At 47.4% G+C, this 19,277-nt stretch overlaps 2 protein-coding genes across 2 annotated transcripts in view; both read right to left on the bottom strand.

Annotated features, from left to right (window-relative positions):
* The window catches only part of LOC144943394 (angiotensin-converting enzyme-like), a 42,847-nt gene extending 40,335 nt beyond the window's left edge, over positions 1-2,512 (bottom strand). Inside the window, exons 1-2 of the mRNA XM_078870754.1 lie at positions 2,084-2,512; positions 547-711 (exon numbers count right to left, since the gene is read on the bottom strand). Of these exons, the coding sequence (XP_078726880.1) occupies positions 547-711; positions 2,084-2,326 (408 nt within the window). The 5' untranslated portion in view covers positions 2,327-2,512. The remainder of the gene's footprint in view (positions 1-546; positions 712-2,083) is intronic.
* A 3,736-nt stretch (positions 2,513-6,248) lies between these two features.
* On the bottom strand, positions 6,249-16,712 carry C31HXorf38 (chromosome 31 CXorf38 homolog). Its single transcript, XM_078871110.1, has 8 exons — positions 16,376-16,712; positions 12,869-13,003; positions 12,131-12,259; positions 11,205-11,354; positions 10,492-10,689; positions 9,753-9,894; positions 9,309-9,449; positions 6,249-8,444 (listed from the first exon to the last, which is right to left on the bottom strand). The coding sequence occupies exons 1-8, from the start codon at positions 16,568-16,570 to the stop codon at positions 8,389-8,391; spliced, it is 1,146 nt and encodes a 381-aa protein (XP_078727236.1). The 5' UTR covers positions 16,571-16,712; the 3' UTR covers positions 6,249-8,388.
* Positions 16,713-19,277: the final 2,565 nt, after the last annotated feature.

Raw genomic sequence — 19,277 nt, 5'->3', positions numbered from 1 at the left:
CCAGTAGGGGGCGATTTTGTCTCAGTGCAATCTCATTTGAGTAGAAATCCACATTCGTTGCCGTTAGACCAAAGTTTTCAGATTTGCGGAATATTTTCACAAATTTGCGAATAAACGGACTCTCATCGCCGGATGATTTCACTCATCCACGGTGAATTAAACAATAATTTTATCTCATCTTAACGTCATTTATATAACACCTTAGCCCAAGGCGCTTTCCAGATAATTAAGAACGGTACATATGAATGTAATGGTGAAGATGAGGTGATTAAAATAGATTAGATGAAGCAATGGGGCAAATCTGTGCTGCGTGAATTCGGTGAAAGGCAAAACTGATGGCAGTCAATGATGATGAATGGATTGAAAAAAAGGACAACGAGTGATTGCCATATCTTGAGAATATGCCGACGGAACAGCGCCAGTGGTGGTTATGAAGGGGTGGGGATGTGGGGGTGCAGCCTAGGGACACACAGGAGCAGCGTGCAGCGTGGAGACACACGGTGATACGCGGTGACACGTGGCCACTCGTGTGCTGTGCAGAGTGACCTCCTCTCTGGCCGCGGGGTCGAGGTTGGCACTGCCCAAGATCCTCATCTCCCTGAGTAAGCGCCTGAGGTCGTCGGGGAAGCCGTCCCTGATGTCGTCGTACAGGTACTTGGTCTTCTCGCCCCACGCTTCGGTGAACTCCTGCATCTTCAGCCTGGCCTCCACCTGGTGGCGATCGATCATTTTAATGGGCAGCGCTCCCCGCGAGAGAAGCCCCAAGTTGTACGGACGTAAAGCTCTCTAAGCCATGCAGACGCAGGTCACCCGCCCCTGAGGTTTGGTTACACAAACGATCCAGACCGATGTCACCTGAGCGATGATTGAACATTGCGCAAAATTTGACGCGTCTACTGTATTGTAAGGAATGTGACCTATAATTGGTTGTACATTGAGCGCTAATTGAATATTGTATATTAATTATGTCATTGCACGTTGTACCATCAATGTAATTGTACATTGTTTGTCCGTTGCAAGTTCATGAGAAACATAAGCGCCAAGTCTAACGTGGGTTATTATTTTTAGAATATGCTTAACTCTTCGCTTTAATGCACAACGCACGATAACTTGCTATTTGTACACTTCATTTACTACACAAGGGGCTCAAGGAACTCGGGGGAGACGAGGGGCTACGGGGAAGACGAGGAACTCAGGGACGCGGAGACTCAGAATCTGAATATTTATTTATACTGGAGGAATCCGATGAGCTTTCAAGCTCCTTTTTGTGCAGATGTCCAGTAGCGACGGGTCAGAGAGTTACAACAACAAACAATGCAATACATTTTGATTTAAAGCTTTCGTGACTGCAGGGATTCATCTTCTTGGTTCTTTCGGTAAAGTCACGTAGAAGGGAAGTAATAAAATAATATAAATATAGAAGGGAAGTAATAATAATAATAAAATATAAATATAAAACATTTATATTATTGTATTACTTCCCTTCTACGTGACTTTACCGAAAGAACCAAGAATAACAATACAATAGCCGATTAAAATGCAAAGTATAGGAAAGTTAAGAAATCACAAAAATATATATTTTACCAGGTGACCCCCACTGAGCTATTAACTTATTTTTCAGAAACGACCTGGCCACAAATTACAGCTCAACGAAGTGACGAACATCACGTGAGAAAGTTTAAAGCAGCTCTAAACGTATTCTTGGGCCTTTCGGCAAAGTCACGTAGATAGGTTCAAAGAAAATAAGCAAACATAACAGAAAACTACGACGTTTCGATCTCAACGTAAGCGGTCGTTTTAACCTGAAGACGACCGCTTGCTTTGCGATCGAAACGTCGTAGTTTTCTGTTAATTTCGATTATTTTCTTTGGACCTATCTCCGTGACTTTGCCGAAAGACCCAAGAATATGAATTCCTGCAGTCACGAAAGCTTTAAGCCCTAAGCGCTCTATCCGCAACAACTCAGAGACACAAGTTGACGCAGGGCCCATGGACAAGAGGCAAACGTGGAGACACGACAGAGGGCGAGAGGCCAGGGTCGTGCAGGGGAGATCGTGCAGGAGAGTCGCGGACGCAGCGGTACCAGTCGCTCCAGGTTGTCGGCGGTCATGTTGGTGCTGTGACCCCAGGCGGCAAGGACTGCTCGCTCCAGCACCAGCTCGGCCGCGGCGCTGTGCGCCTGCACGAAGCTCCTCGCCCCGCTCTCGTTCCGGCCAAACTCCTCGTCGGGCAGAGGCAGCTGCTGGGCTCGGCTCGGCTGCACGAGCTTCTCGACCACCGCCAACACTGCCATCACCACCACCACCACCATCGGCACCTTCGCCATAGCCAGCGGCCCGCTGCGCTTGGGAGGCTCGCCGTGGATGAGGTGACCACGGGGAGCCACGGGACACTGGGCCACCTCTTCTGCGCCGAGTTCCTGGGTTGACCGGAACGCTCCCTGTGCCCGTGATGCCTCGCCGAGCGGTGCCCTTAAGTGGTTAATGATCAATTAGCGGCGCGCCTCTTTGTGAGCGGGGCTCCCGTGATGGACGGGGCGAGCAGGTGCCGTGGGACGCGCCGAGCTATTCTGGGTCCCGTGCGCAGGCGGAGAGGAGCAGGAGGAGGAGGTCGAGGAGGGAGACTTGGTGCAGAAGGGGCCTCTGGAGCCGCGCCCCCAATGGGAAGGGGATGGGCACGTCCGCGGTGGACGTGAGACGGTGGAGGTGACGATACCGATGCTGGTGATGGCGGTGAAGGCGATGGTGATCATCATCATCATATTCTTAGGTTTTTTCACTTGATACAGCTATCGTGCTGTGACGGTTCCACCTGAAGACGGAAGCTTGTGTTGCCTCCGAAACGTCGTGATTTTTATTTTTATTTTACTTTTATTAATTTTAATTTTTTACCTACGTGACTTTACCGAAAAAACCTAAGAGTATGAATCCTTGCAGTCACGAAAGCTTCAAATCCATCATCATCATGATTGGTGGTGCCGATGATCATGGCGATGGTGGTTGTGACCCTGATAGTCGTGGTGGTGATAGAGGGTGGTGGCGCGGTCATTAACACGCTGCGCTACGAACCCGGCGACCCGAGTTTGATTCCCGCTCACGGCCAACACCAGTGACGACGATCTGAACCGGTCCTGGGCCTCCCCTAGGTCGACTCAGCCTAAAATTAGTACCTAGTACGGTGTGTAAACATCACCACTGGGGAGACAAAGGCGGCCGGGCGTGGTGTTGGCCACCCACCCCGCTCGTGTTCCGTGCCGGCCTTCATAGGTGCTCGCTAACAGCACTTGCCCCAACAGCCTGTGAAGGCTATCCGGGTGAACTTTGCCTTTGGTGGTGATGGTGCCGGTCATCACGACGGTGATGTTGAACGACGGTCTTCCCTTCTCTCCCGTATCCTCTTGCCCGGGTGTGGAGGGGAGGCCCGCACGCGGGAGCGTTGACCAAGAAGAGAGAAGACGCTCACATCCTCGGGCGCGTTGGCGTCGGTAGCCCAGTCGCGTTTCTCGTCACCCGACAGGGATATTAAAGCGAGAAGAAGAAGAATCCTTTGCCTGTAACGTCTGGCAACTTCGCCAGCACGAGTTAAGCAAAGCCTGACTCTGCTGATGAGGCACTGTGTCTCGCCACCGATTCCAGAGGTTGCTTGTACTGACTGAACCAATCAATGCCTGCTGACATGATGCACTCCCAGAAGGAGCGATGGGTTGCGTAAGGAATACTTTTAATTCTATATTCGTTTTTCTTGGCACTCGTTCCCATTCGCAAGGCCCTGTCCGCACGCGCTCCGGGTGTCCTGGGTGCCACCGAGGACGTCTCGGTCCCGGGGTTTCACGCTGCTCGGCTGTGATTGCATTTCACGCGAGAGGACACAGCCATATGGGAGGGGGGGGCTGTTTAAAACAGCTTTGTTGTTGCAAATAGGACACTTGAGCGCACATTTAGATCTGTTGTGCGTGTGTCGTGACAATATCCATCACAGCTGCGATCGGCGCAAAACGTGCGGTTCAAAAAGCTCTGCGATTCGAGACATCTCGATCACGCTCATTCTAAAAACTCTGCCGATGCCGTCTCGCGTATACGTTAAGCTATAATCGGCGTTGTTTGCATGGATATTCTGTTCGGTATTTTTGGCATTTGAAGAGGTATTTGGCTCACGGATATTTCGCCAATGCGTGCGACACCCAAAATATCCACGCGTTCGTGGAAGTGGCGGTATTTTTACAGCGCGGACACCGCGGGTGAATTGTCACCCAGCCTCTACCCCGCAGCAAGGCAGTGACCCCACAGCAACACCGTGACCCCACACTCACCAGAACCCCACAAGCCTGATCCTGACCCCAAAGGCAGACCGTGACCCCACAGCCAGACCGTGACCCCACACTCACCAGAACCCTACAATCCTGATCGTGACCCCACAGGCAGACCGTGACCCCACAGGCAGACCGTGATCCCACAGCTCGACTGTAACCCGCACTGGGGCTGTCTCTGCCACTCTCTGCAATCCACAATTGGACTCAATAATCTAACGTATGTTGAACGTCTTTCGCACAATATGTCGCGAATTGTGCTAATTGGGGGTGCGGTGGCAGGATAACAAACTAAACATTAAAAAATCTGTTCTACAGAAATGAGTTTTCAATCTGGATTTAAGCGTGCACAGCTCCAGTGGTTTCCTAGTAACGGAAAGAAGAGCGTTCCAGACGGCCGCAGAAGCACATCTGAAAGCGCGCGATGCAGTCACCGTCTTTGCTCAATGGTTAGCCAAAAGCCGCTGCGAGGATGACCGGAGTTTGCGTGGTGGTTAATGCTCCTTGACAAGATCAGCAAGGTACTGTGGTTCATTAGTGGCAAGCACTTTGTGTGCAAGGAGCGTGACCTCATAATACAGGGTGCTTCAAACAAATGTTAACACTTCTGAGAATTTGCAATAATAATACCACGAGAAATGTGCTGCCTACGGGCTCTGGAGGCCACCTGAAAAGGATTCCAGGCACGTGTTGACAATGATGACTTTTTGAAGCTATTAACATACATTTGTTATATGTGTTAACTTTTTTTTGAAGCAACCTGTATATTCGTTCGGCAACCGGTAACCAATGCAGGTCAGCGAGCGTTGGACGGATATTGTCGGATCTTGCAGTGCCCGTCACGACACGTGCCAGATGATTTTGTACACGCTGCAAAGCTTGGTGTCATGTTTTTGGCAGACATCCCATCGAGTAGTGAGTTGCAATAATCGAGCCTTGTCGAAAATATGCCACACGTCACCGTGTTGTCTATGTACGCCTGTCATAGCAGGCAATACACAACGATCACACACGTATGTTTTCATCATTAAGTTCCGTTTTCCAAAAGCTCTGCAATCTGCTCTCATCCATATCTTGAATTCATGATGATCCCAGTCCACCTCCCACAAATGTCCTGGGTTGTTTTCCAGTTGTAACCCTCTGACAGAGGATGCCTATTGTCTAGCCAACATGCTATGCATGACAAGGTCATGGCAATTACAACTTTGTTCACATTTTTCTTGAGGTTCACTTTACAGCGTCATTAAATATTAACCATTTTAAAATATGAACGTTTTTCGCGAAGTATTAACCGTCCTAGATTGGCTGATAAGTCATTATATCAATGGAAATGAACAGCAGAGCATGCATTATTGTACTGATATGAAATGTCGAATTTCCCCTTCCTCACTTCGTTTTCCTTTAAGACCACCTATGAGTTGAACGTGATTGCTGCAACACAGAACGACCATTGCTTCAGTAAACTTTTGAACACTGAGTAAAAAAAAAAGTATTCTCTCCAGTTACTTTTAATTGTCACTTGAGCAGCACCGAACACATTTCTAGCAAGTACATCCTGGTTTGCTCTGTTCTGTTCCAGTTTTTATAATTAGCAACACATCAATTCAACTGCAATGCATTAGAGGCGAACATGATATGAGTGTGGGGAGTACGTCCCTCTGCAAGAAACATTTACAGTGCCATAAACATTAAACCTATGTAGGTGTGATGAACAAGCCATTATTTTGTTAGTGTACTGGGCAAAGCAAACTCATTAATGCTTATTAACATTTAATATTTGGCAGCTAATTTTTGCCCAAAAACTACAGTTCTGGGTATTGGCACTGGTAAGCCAGCTTTGTAGCAATGTGGTCAAGTTTTTTTTATACCTGAAAACACTGGAGGTCGAATCGACAGACGTAGCCTTTAAAACACAAGCATTCAACAACGACGTCCCATTTATTTTAAAAGTCAGCAGACATACGGGTTACAAACGCGCCGTGCGCCCAGCATGGCACAACTATTAAAGCTACAGTTCGAATGCACTTCATCACACGGGATGACATCAAAGGGCCGGTTTAATATGTTGCATCCAACACCAGAAACCTCGGGGGCAGCCACTGCCTCTCCCATGCCCAGGGGCCCTTGCATTTGCATGACGAGGACACGTGGCATTGTTTGGCTTCTGTCACTCAAAACAGTCAAGACTGGCTTAACAAACCAACGCATTATTACGGGCACAACTGGATAAAAATGTCAGTTTGGCCACAGCCCTTATCAAACCCGTTTTTAAAAAAACGTGCGGTTAGGAGTATTTCGCTGCTCTAAATTTCCAAAAGCTCAGCCACACTTCGTTGAGCTTATCATTTGTGGCCTTGTCGCTTCTGAAACAGAGCTGTGTTGCTCAGGCGGGCCTTAACCTAGTTAAATTAAAAAAAACGTTCAATAGTTTAGTTTAATGGTTTAAAAAGTTGTTTAAAAGCCGCAATGAAAATTACTCTTTCCTACATAATCATCACGGTAATGTCGGTCAAATCTGCCGTGTTAGGGAACTCCTACTGGCAGATTAACACGTTGCTAAGCCAATTTGACTCCAGCCTGGACCGGTGCAGCCAGAAGAACTGAACTCTGTGCCTCTGTGCATTCACCGACATTTCTGTACAGAGTTATGCTGGCAGCACGTGGCTTCAATGCGATACACACACTCGCCATCGCGCGTTGGGAGGAGCAATTATGCATCTACAAGAGCAACTAACAGGCGGTCTCATTAGCCGGCTTCGTGATATGACATTGCTCATACAGAGAATACAGCTTGTTTTTTTTTTATTACATCCAGTATTATACTTTCGTTTGAATACCTTACATGGAAAACAAACAACCCATTGCAATATTTGAACAGGAAGTGCGATATAAAAGTTTGTATTATAAATTGCATTTTCTACGAGGGAAGCTTGACTACTTAAGCGGTTGGGTGGACAGGTATTAATGTACGTTCTTTGTTGAAAATACCACAGTGGTGATTTAAAAAAAGAACATTAATACCTTAAAAGAATACAGTACAAAAACACACCTCATGTGCAATGTAGATAACTCGTACCTCTTTTCCACTGCACACCTGTGCCACGCCATTGCTGTGCTCAGTGAGCCCAGCGCGGCTCCAGAAGCAACAGGTACATTTTTTTACCGCATTATACGACCGGTGCCGCTGACGTCACAAACGATTGCCTACGCCCCTGGCTCTGCTGCCCCCCCCCCCGCCGAGCTCGAGCCAGATTCAGATGTCTTGCGAGGCCAGTTGGGCCGGCAAATATCCAGTGGGAAACTACCCATACCGTGAGGGCCCCCCCCGCCCCAAGCGCTGGCATGGACCGGATGTGCCAGTTGAAAAGGGGTTTCAGTTCGTGCAGGGCGTGTGTGGATAGGAGGCTGCCGAGTAGGTGTGCAGGTTGTGGGGCGTTGCCAAGTGTGCAGGGTGTTGTGTGCCTCGATAAATCGTGCTCCACCAGAGCTCGGTAGCGGCAACGCTTGCACACAACTGCTCAGTAAAATCCACCCCTTGCGTTGTTTTATAGTGTAAAATTACGTACTCTGCATTCATCTTTTGAAGGGAAATAATTATTTTCAAAATTATAAAAATGTTTTTAAAAAACCCCACTACACTGCATTATTTGGAATGTATTTTTGTAAACATTACACAGTTACGTGTAAACAAGCGTGAATATAAAAAATCAAAGACTGCTAAAAAGGACATTATTGATTCAATCCAATGCTTGAAATATACACTTCACGATCACCCTTCCCCTTCCCAATGTCACGTGATTATATCACACATACGTCGTACAAAAGTGGCCTCATCATTGTCGGGATGGAGCTAAGTAAATGCGAGTAATGGAATTTACAAAGCACTCCGGTTTCATCGCAAAGAAAAGTCTTTCGCCACGAATTGGAAGCCTAATGCAGAAGACGTCTCTCGCGCGGAGTGGGGGAGGTTTTTCACCGATTGTAGACGGGCCAAAGCTCGAACCTTGGCCGTCCCCGTGGGAAACGACCCCCCCCACCCCCGGCCCCCGGCGCCCACCGAAGCGAAATGATGTGGTGCCACTTCACTTCTTTACACCGTCGGCCTCCGAACTTGCAGGTTCCAGTTCCTGACCCGTTTCTAAACAAAAAAATAAGACATCGACCACGACCGCAGTGAGAAGCATTTTGCACGTAAACCCTGGCTTCACGCCAGCAATTGTACATCACCAAAATTACGAATGCAGTTGAACATAAATTTCGATTTGAAGCTTTCGTGACTGCAGGGATTCATCTTCTTGGTTCTTTCGGTAAAGTCACGTAGAAGGAAAATAATAAAATAATAAAAATAAAACATAATAAAATAATTCTCACGACGTTTCGGCCACAATGCGAGCAGCCGTCTTCAGGTGGAAAACAGGTCTTCTCGACAGATCTGTTCTCCACCTGAAGACAGTTGAACATAGTTTAACGCGCGTACTTTAATCAACGTGACAGACAGTTCCTCGACTGTGCATTGTTACCACGCACTTATATAAGAATGTATTAGAATGTGGTGGTTGAACTCGCAAGGAGATTACGATTGCAACACAGTTTACTCAGGTTTATCTACATACATTTCCTTCTAGGCTAAAGTCAAATGTGGGATTCTATAGCAAGGTTTGCCAGGGCTCTGTTGCCAACCCTTTCAGGGCAGGTGCCTCAGCAGTAGATCGAGTGGCTCGCAAATCATGCTACAAGGTCATATCCTGGTTGAGGGTAGACTCAGCTCATCATCCATTTGGGGCCATTAAAATGAGCACTACACTTTGAAGGGAAGTCAACGTTGGATGTCCTATGGATTTACTCGCCACCACCATCGGAATCAGGAATTTCCACAACTGGCTCAGAGCTGTAAGCAGGAGACAAGCACCGCCTGAATTCCCAATTGAGTGGGAAATCACTTTAGACTTTCTCTCTCTCTCCAGCATTGCCAGGGAATTTTTTGCGCCACCCCTTCCATTACCGGGTTTCGAGGCGGCCGCCACCGCGCTCTGGTTGGAGTTTGTCTCTTCCTCGCTCTGCGGAAGGGAAGCGCCGGGTCCTTCTCCGTTCCCTCCGGGCGGGAGAGACCCCTCGCCTGAAGCCACCGCTTCCTTGGAAACGCCTGCAACCGCAGCGCAACTCTCAGCTAACTGAACCACAGTCGCCGTACAGAAAAGCTGTCAACGCATTTGTTGTTGGTTGCTGCTACTGTCATCATCGCTATCGGCCACGAAGGTCTTCCGCAAGCCAATGCCATCTCTCCCGTTGCTATGGTATAACAATTCAGCTAGCTCCCGCGTGCTCTCTCCCTCGGCTGCCACTCCATCATTAGTCTCAACCCGCCAGCAATCATTTATTCGAGCTACGTGTCCCGCCCAAATTTCACTCGCATATAAACTCGCCAAAATAGTAAAACTCCAATCACCTGCTTTTCCGTCGGGCTCAGACGCCAGTGCCACTCCAAACCTCTCGGCCAGAGCCTGCAGCATAATGACCTCCTTGGCCAGGCCTCCGGCTGGTCCTCCACCCAGCAGTAGGGGCCCCAGGCTCTGCATGCACTGTATGTCCTGCCACAGCACACAAACAGAATAGACACACACTCCATTGCATACCCACGGCCATTCGACTAGGCCCATGTACAGAAAATTGGCTTGAGGGTAAGAAAGGTGTTTAAGTGATTAACCATGTTTTTTTATGAAGTCTACTTAGAATGCGTGATACGCAAAGTGGAAACTAACCCATTTTTGTAATGCTCAATATGTTTTCATTTATTTTAAAGACTTGCTGGCACTATTCAACCTTCACCACACTTCCGCTAAATCAACGATTTTGTTTTTCCTTAATTTCCCTTTTAGTTGTATGCATCAACAAAAGATAGATATATTTCTACATTTAATATTGTTAAGAATTAATTAAATTACATTCTTTCCCATTTTATATTAAACTAAAGCAGAGAGCCACTGTGTAATGACAATAGTTAACGAGATAAAGCAACCGGCCGCTTTTCTGAAAACTTTGCCGAAGGCACTTTTACACGACGTGAGGTGGCACTTTCTTGACAACACATTGCACAGAGAAGGTTCGCACAGACACGAGCGCGGGCTTGTGCCTTTGACAGTGAGCTATAAGCCACATGTGTGCGTGGCTCCTGTGAAGGCCCGAACCTCCTGTGAGGGGGAGTATCCGTCCTCTTCCGCAGATGCGCACAGCTCCTGCACGCGTTCTCTCAACAGCTGCTGCTCCAGCTTAAGCAACCTTTCCCCTTCCTGGCACCCATCCTCTGAGTCTCCGTCTGCCTCCACCGTGTCCCCATCTGGCCAGTCGCCCTTGGGGAACACGATCTCAAAGGACGTGTACTTTATCTGCGCAAAAAAAAACGAAGCAGCGCTCTCAGTTTCGTACGGATATAATTACAATTGAAACGTTACTCCAAAACAACAAAATGTGGTCATTTGAAAGGTGGCAAAAGTTTACTTTTATGAGGAACGTATTTTGAAGATCCAAGAAAGTTATAAAGTTGCTTGTTTGATGGCAAAAGTGAAAACAATGTTTCGTAACTGACTTCTACACAATGGCGCTGATTGTGTAATTTTTTAAGAAAACAGGTTTTATATTTTCTCAGAAACCCTGGTATTCCTTATATTTTGAAAAAATATAAACTTCTACCACAAACTATATCAGAAACATTCACAAATGTATATTTCATCACAAGGCTAGGTGACTTAAATATTAAAATGTTACCATGGGCTAAAAATGATCCAATGGTTTTTGTGGTGCCAAAGTCTCTTTAAAAGTTGTTTTACAAAACCGAAAGCAGCAACAACAAGCCTGCGATTAAAGTCTGGGTGCCTTAGCCGTACACGACAGCTGCGGCTACCTGCTGTACGTTCCATGCCACCCATTTAGCCTTCTCGAGATGATGCAGCTCCTGTAAGAGGGCCAGGATTCGGCCCACAAAGTCGATCATCTCCTCCTGGGGAATCCGCATATCCACCGAATGCATCACCTGGTTTCTTACATTTATTACCTATTGGGATGAATGACAACACGCACACACACAAACACAACTTTAGCACACTCATTCAGCACAATGTTTGTGTCAAAACAAAGAACTGTTCCATCGATTCCTTAAAGCAGTGCTCTTCGCTAATTTTCCTAAGGGGGCCACTTTCGCCGATAAGACATCCGTGTGAGGGCCGCCACACATTTGAAACCGTTGGGTTTGACAGCATGATGGGGCGTTTTCACATTTATGTATTGTTGGGGGCTGCACGTCAGGGGCCACACTAAAGGCCAACAGGGCCCACGGGCCTTGCAATGAAGAGCACTGCCTTAAAGAGTACACAGACACACATGAACATAAACATATCCAACGAATACATCACCTAGTTGCTTACATTTATTACCTACCAGGATGAATGACACACAAACACAACTTTAGGACACCCAAAAAGCACAACGTTTGTTGTGTCAACACGGAGAACTGTTCTTTCTATTCCTTAACGAGTCTACAGACACATGTGAACATCCATAATAGAGGCTTTTGGGTTAGATCGCGTGAACACATTTTTCGTTAAAACCCGCCACCACCCGACACAGCCAACTAGTAAGGGTTGTCATGTAAGCATAACGTGGCAATTCGTCACGAGTACAGCACACCGGTGTGTTGGAGAGCCAAGCCACAACATTTACAATCTGAGTACAACGTGTCGCCAGCACTTACAACCAGCTTCATCAGGCGACAGCCAGATTTGTGAACATGAACAGGTATAATCACGAGAGTAGACTCATAAGGGGCCTCACCGCAGACACAGTCATTGGAGTCACAAACTGGTGGAAATGCTTGCAGTTGTGCATGAGGTTGAGCAAGGCGGCGCAGTCACTGTGGCTTGCCCCTTGGTGCGCGTCCTTCTGTCCCCGCGGCATGTACACCTTCACACGACGCACGTGACACAAACTAGGAACCTCGCATCGGCGTGACCAACTTAGTCTAAACAAAATCTGTACACGTTTTTTTGTTCACGTTGATACACAGTTTTCTGAAAAATAATCTCGATCGTCAATGCACAACAAGTTGAAACGTATTTCGGCAGCACAGCATTATGCAAAATACCCGCAATACCACACACACTGCTCACACCGCCTGTGGCCGTGAGGTGTGCGGGGAGCGGGAATGATAGCGCAGTAGTTAGAGCACTATGCGATGAACCCAGCGACCCGAGTTAGACTCGCGGCAATGGCGACCACAAACCAACCAGCACTGACCAGCCGGGTGACGTAGAGTTAAACAACCACCATGACAAACATATGCCTTCATCCAGTAGTGGATTGACAAAGGGCGGAAAGTTAGTGTATTGAGAAACAGGCTCACACAAGCCTACGTGCAATATATTTCTCACCACATTTGACCTTTGTTGGTGTATTAAACATTTGCACATGGCAAAGGAACCAACATTTCCATATTTATTGACTTTCTGCGTGAATAAAACAAGAGGCCAAGTGTTGTGTGTGTGTGTTTTTCCGTGCGACTCACTCACTCACTTTGGCCACTTCCCAGTGTCGCACCGCCCAGAGACTAGGGTTACTGTTGCCCCAGTAGACCATGCCGTTAGGGTTGGAGTGATACTGGAGGATTGCTGCCTTCCAGTCAGTACACACCGCACAGGCGTTTTCAAGCTGAAAGGCAGAGAGAGCAACACCATTTACGCCTGAGCAAAGTTAACATTACAATTTTACAGCGCAGTGGTTGGAATCAAATCCAAAGTTTACATTTAAGGAACGGTGAAATGTATTTACGAAGATTTTACAAACTGTTAAAAAGTGCTTTGTTCTACAAATGTCAATTGGCTTACGGCATTAACAGCATTCATCAGCTATGATCATTCACTGCTGGATGAAAGCCTTTCTATGGTGACACCATCTGACACGATCTTGGCATGCTCCATCTTCTAGGTGGATGGCTTCTCGCATTCCAATCCTTGGCTGCCACTCCATTATTATCCTTCACCATCATCATCATCATCCCTTCTTAGGGACTTGTCCTGCCGCAAGCCCCGCTAACCTTTAACAGTAAAGCAGCCGATGCTGTAAGCTGCGTACGTTCTCTGATCCACGTGTTCATCTTTTAAAGCATTGGTATTTAGTATTGCACTATTGGAACCTCCTTTGCCAGTAGGCGTCATCTGGTCCAACGCCATGTGAGACTAGGCTCTAAGGAAAGCGTTCTCGGGTGTGGACCAATCAATTTCAAGGACAGTGCATACATTATCAGAGTTGTGTTTTTTGTTTGCATTCCGACCGCAGGTATTGTGGTCAATGCAAACATGACTCCTTGTAAAAAAGGTGTCAGTTTTGTTGCCAGATAAAAGGGTAAAAAACAATGATCATATTCAGTATTGCTTACGCAGTACAGTACATAAAATGCCAGTGTTAACGAAGGCCACGTGCGCATGGCAATTTGAAAGACAAGGAACCCAACTTCATAAAAGTTAACAATTCAAACTTAAAGGCGCGTTGCGTAGTAAGCTCCCTTGCTTTTGTTTCGCGTGCCTTGTCACGTTCACAATAAAGCGGGTGGCTGATGAAGCTGGCGGGACAACCTGAACAACCAAGTGGGCCCTCCAACTCAGACCATATAAAAGTGTCTTGAGTTTGAATTTCAATCGCATCAAGTGATGTAGTCGGCACACATGAGATGACACATCACGGTAGAAGACTTAGTGCACTTTTAAATCTCGTTTGGAAACTCAATTTCTTTGGAACTGCTTGTTGTGTTTAGTTTGTTGTCCCCCCCCCCCGCAACTCCGATGAGCACGGTTGGCTACGTAAGTGCGAAAGAAGTTCAACAGACAGTACCGTACATGTTGACACAATTGCCAACAATTCTGGGTCGTCACTCTTGGTCGTGATCAAAGTCACAAAAGTTAGTTTCCACTCAAACGGAGTTGGGGGCGGGTGGGTATCTTCTGCTTAACCCCTAGAGGCCAAGTGGTACAAACTCCACATTAGCATGGCAAGGGTAAGTAAAGACAACACATATGTAGGTCTCCCACTGCCGATTTTCCCACCCGGGTGGAGATGAAAGTCACTCCAGTACGGTAGACATCTGTAACAACCATACCGAAGTAGGTCCCTGCATTCCAACCAAATAAACTATTTTTTTTTATTTCACCAGGTAATGCCCACTGAGCTACTTTGCGCTTTCTCAGAAGCGCCCTGGCCACGAATGATAGCTCAACGAAGTGGCTTATCGCGTGTAAATTTATAGTAGCAGCCAAATAGTCTGAACGCGTGATGTTGATTTCTAAAATGTGGAGTGGGGGGGGGGGACCGGAGAAAAATTCACGCGACCACGGGGAGAGAGAAAGAGACGCAAACTCAAAATATACAGCAGCAGGCGTCAGGATCGGGATCAAACCCACGACCTCCTGCACACCAGGCGAGGTAGTTAACATCTCATAGCCACTGCGATGATGCGAGAGAAACACCGCAAACTCCAAATATACAGCAGCAGGCGTCAGGATCGGGATCAAACCCACGACCTCCTGCACACCAGGCGAGGTAGTCAACATCTCCTAGCCACTGTGATGATGATGAGAGACACCGCAAACTCCAAATACACAGTAGCAGCAGGCGTCAGGATCGGGATCGAATCCACGACCTCCTGCACACCAGGCGAGGTAGTCAACATCTCATAGCCACTGTGATGATGATGAGAGAGAGACACCGCAAACTCCAAATATACAGCAGCAGGCGTCAGGATCAGGATCGAACCCACGACCTCCTGCACACCAGGCGAGGTAGTCAACATCTCCTAGCCACTGTGATGATGAGAGAGAGACACCGCAAACTCCAAATATACAGCAGCAGGCGTCAGGATCAGGATCGAACCCACGACCTCCTGCACACCAGGCGAGGTAGTCAACATCTCCTAGCCACTGTGATGATGATGAGAGAGAGACACCGCAAACTCCAAATATACAGCAGCAGGCGTCAGGATCAGGATCGAACCCACGACCTCCTGCACACCAGGCGAGGTAGTCAACATCTCCTAGCCACTGTGATGATGATGAGAGAGAGACACCGCAAACTCCAAATATACAGCAGCAGGCGTCAGGATCAGGATCGAACCCACGACCTCCTGCACACCAGGCGAGGTAGTCAACATCTCCTAGCCACTGTGATGATGATGAGAGACACCGCAAACTCCAAATATACAGCAGCAGGCGTCAGGATCAGGATCGAACCCACGACCTCCTGCACACCAGGCGAGGTAGTCAACATCTCCTAGCCACTGTGATGATGATGAGAGAGAGACACCGCAAACTCCAAATATACAGCAGCAGGCGTCAGGATCAGGATCGAACCCACGACCTCCTGCACACCAGGCGAGGTAGTCAACATCTCCTAGCCACTGTGATGATGATGAGAGAGAGACACCGCAAACTCCAAATATACAGCAGCAGGCGTCAGGATCAGGATCGAACCCACGACCTCCTGCACACCAGGCGAGGTAGTCAACATCTCCTAGCCACTGTGATGATGATGAGAGACACCGCAAACTCCAAATATACAGCAGCAGGCGTCAGGATCAGGATCGAACTCACGACCTCCTGCACACCAGGCGAGGTAGTCAACATCTCCTAGCCACTGTGATGATGATGAGAGAGAGACACCGCAAACTCCAAATATACAGCAGCAGGCGTCAGGATCAGGATCGAACCCACGACCTCCTGCACACCAGGCGAGGTAGTCAACATCTCCTAGCCACTGTGATGATGATGAGAGACACCGCAAACTCCAAATATACAGCAGCAGGCGTCAGGATCAGGATCGAACCCACGACCTCCTGTACACCAGGCGAGGTAGTCAACATCTCCTAGCCACCGCGGCGCCCAATACTTGACCCTCGTGTGGCCCCGGACCTTTGCCTGGAGTCGCCACAACGTTCAAGCGAGGTGACCGCACTTGGCCTGGGTTGGGGAGTAAGGCTCGCGAGGCCACGGCTTCTAGACCACGGGGAGAGGGGGGTCCCCCCTTACAACGCACCCGGTGTCTGCGGACGGGGCAGTCCGTGGCGCATCTCCTCCCGGGGCCCAGGCGCTGCGCCAGGCGGCGGTGGAAGCGTCGCGCCTCGGCCTCCGTGAAGGGGACGAGGGCGTCCCTCAGCAGGCCCAGGCAGTGACCGGCGCACAGCCAACGCTTGTAGCCGCCGTCCTGAAGGCGCCTGGTCATCTCCTCCATGGCTGCTGATGCTGTTGCTGCTGCTTGAAGGCTGGCTGGTCCCTCCACACGCTCCTCACTCCGAGTGTCCGCCTCCTGCGCTCCCGATTCGAGGGCCCTCTCTGCTTCCTCGTTCTCCTGCCGCTCGGCGGCTGCGGCGGTGACTGCTGAGTCGCTCTCCTCCACCAGGGGGCAACCACCGACTTAGTCGCCGGTAGCACCACCCACCCACCACCCACCACCACCACCACACCGCCGCTAGAGGGCGCATCCCCCAATTGTTGCAGCTTTTGGTGGATGATGTAATTTTTTTTATGTAAACACACTTTTATGAAATGTACTGTAGTAATGGAATAACTCCACGACTCCGGGAAGTGGCCCCGAAGCTTGCCATTACGTAAGGGGCCGTGGTGATTTACAGCCAACGTGATTTGAGCGTGGACAATTAGACCCAAGCCGAAACATAACATATAAAAAAGATTGTTTAAAAATATATATCTTTTATTTTAATGATAGAATATAGTATTCACATCAGTATGACATAAGTATACCAAGTTTGCAGTCGATACGACATTGGGAAGTGGGTTAAAATTGAGTTACAAGATTTGGGATACAACAACAGACAGAGTGAGTTTATCAAAAGCGTGTAAAATTATGTTTCAAAATATGTTCTTTTTTATTTTTTACGATATAATATAGTCGTATCATCGGTATGACATAAGTATACCAAGTTTGCAGTCGATAGCACATTGGGAAGTGGGTAAAAATTGAGTAACAAGATTGTTTGAGGATACGACAACAGACAGAGTGAGTTAAATAAAAGCGTGTAATAAAAAAATATGATACTATTTTATGGTCTTGTTAAATGCCAACCTATGGAGCACGTGGTAAACCATTGTAGTCGGCGCACGTTCAACGGAGGAGGCATATGCAGCATTACACAGAACTCTCTCCTGAAGCCCACTCGACGTGGCTAAAATATCTCTGGGACATTGTTGGCATTTAGCTCGTGGACGTATTTGCTGCTGAGATCGATCATTCGCAATCACGGAAAACCCTTTGACATTCCACGCTGGTTTGGCCATTGGGGTTGTTTGACCATACTTCACTACGCTGATCAGTGCCGATTGGGTGAAGGCGTGCGGCAAAACTTCCCGGTTCAGATATCACTCGCCACTGATGCTGGCCGTGGACTGGAATCGCCACGTTCATGAACTAAACTAAAAACGAAACTATTTTATTTATTTAACCAGGTAAGGCCTACCTGAGTGATACAGCTCCTTTTCAGAAGCGACCGGGCCACAGATGATAGCTCAACGAAGTGGCTTATCGTGTGGAAATTTATAGCAGCCAAATACTCTAAACGAATGTTTCTAAAAGTGGAGGGACATCTTTTGTTTCGCCGCCAGATACTCTAAACGCATATTTCTAAATGTGGAGGAAAAACTGGAGGAACCGGAGTAAAATCGCCGCGACCACGGGGGAGAGAGAGAATATGCAAACTACAAATATACAGCAGCAGGTGTCAGGGTCGGAATCGAACCCACGACCTCCTGCATGCCAGGCGAGGTAGTTAACATCTCCTAGCCACCATCTATAGAGAGGACTCCTTCAGCTCCTGCGCCACAGAAGTACAATACAGTAATAATAAAAACAACAACGCTCTCCATCCACAAGGGCATCGCCAAGTGTCCGGATTCTGTGTCAGGAGGGCTCTGTTACACTGGCAACTCTGGCCAATTCTACGTATGAGTGTTTGGATAAATCTTGATCTTGTTTGGATTAAACTCACCATGCATACGAGGAGACAACACTGAAGGTTGCGCCCAGATGAATTCATGAAACCTGTGGTGTCCCCATTTCCTGGCCACCACCTCGCAACCCAGCAGGGTTTAGACCAGGGGTCGGCAACCAAAATAACAAGAGCTATTTTTACGAATTCGGCAACGTTTTTACTGAATTCGGTATTTTCTTTTTTACAAGGCCATTTTTTCAAAATTCGGCAACGTTTTTACTGAATTTTATTATTTATTTTTCAGGAGACATTTTTTTCGAATTCGGTAATGTGTTTACTGAACCCGATATTTTCTATTTTTTTACAAGAGCCATTTTTACGAATTCGGTAACTTTACTGAATTCGGTATTTTAATTGTTACTAGAGTTTTTTTCTTACCAAATTCGAAAACAGAGGCTCATATTTTCAAGAGCCGCAATACATGTGAATTCCAGACGGTCCTTAATGACGTAAAGAAGCAGTCCTTGAAGAGCCGCATGCTGCTCCAGAGCCGCGGGTTCTTGACCACTGGTTTAGTCTTTAGAGCATCACCTTTCGCGCAATTCACCAATAAATTAAAAGCGTGTGTGCGTCATCCATTCAAGACCTGGAGCCTCTTTTCAGGGAAATATTACTGGTTTTCATGTCCACGTGTTTGTGTAAATGTGAGAAGAAAATGTGAGAGCTCACAAACAAGGCTTCCTATCGCATCTCGGATTAGCACGGTTACCCTACGAACGTTGCGAAAGAAGTTCAACATACTGTACATAAATTTTGATTTAAAGCTTTCGTGACTGCAGGGATTCATCTTCTTGGTTCTTTCGGTAAAGTCACGTAGAAGGGAAGAAATAAAATAATAAAAATAAAACATAATACAATTATTTTAAAAATAAAGCATAATTAAATTATTTTATTATGTTTTATTTTTATTATTTTATTACTTCCCTTCTACGT

Source organism: Lampetra fluviatilis, chromosome 31 (assembly GCF_964198595.1).
Source record: "Lampetra fluviatilis chromosome 31, kcLamFluv1.1, whole genome shotgun sequence".
NCBI lineage: Eukaryota > Metazoa > Chordata > Hyperoartia > Petromyzontiformes > Petromyzontidae > Lampetra > Lampetra fluviatilis.
Note: the sequence above shows the minus strand (reverse complement) of the source record. Positions and strands in the feature narration are given on the sequence as shown.

Bases quoted from the DNA above. Each gene is read 5' to 3' on its own strand.
- C31HXorf38 (XM_078871110.1), bottom strand. From the start codon at position 16,570: ATGGAGGAGATGACCAGGCGCCTTCAGGACGGCGGCTACAAGCGTTGG. The intron at 13,004-16,375 runs GTGCGTTGTAAG...TCTGCCTTTCAG, and splicing joins GCCCCGTCCGCAGACACCGG to CTTGAAAACGCCTGTGCGGT. The intron at 9,895-10,491 runs GTTCGGGCCTTC...GTGCTGTGGCAG, and splicing joins GATACTCCCCCTCACAGGAG to GACATACAGTGCATGCAGAG.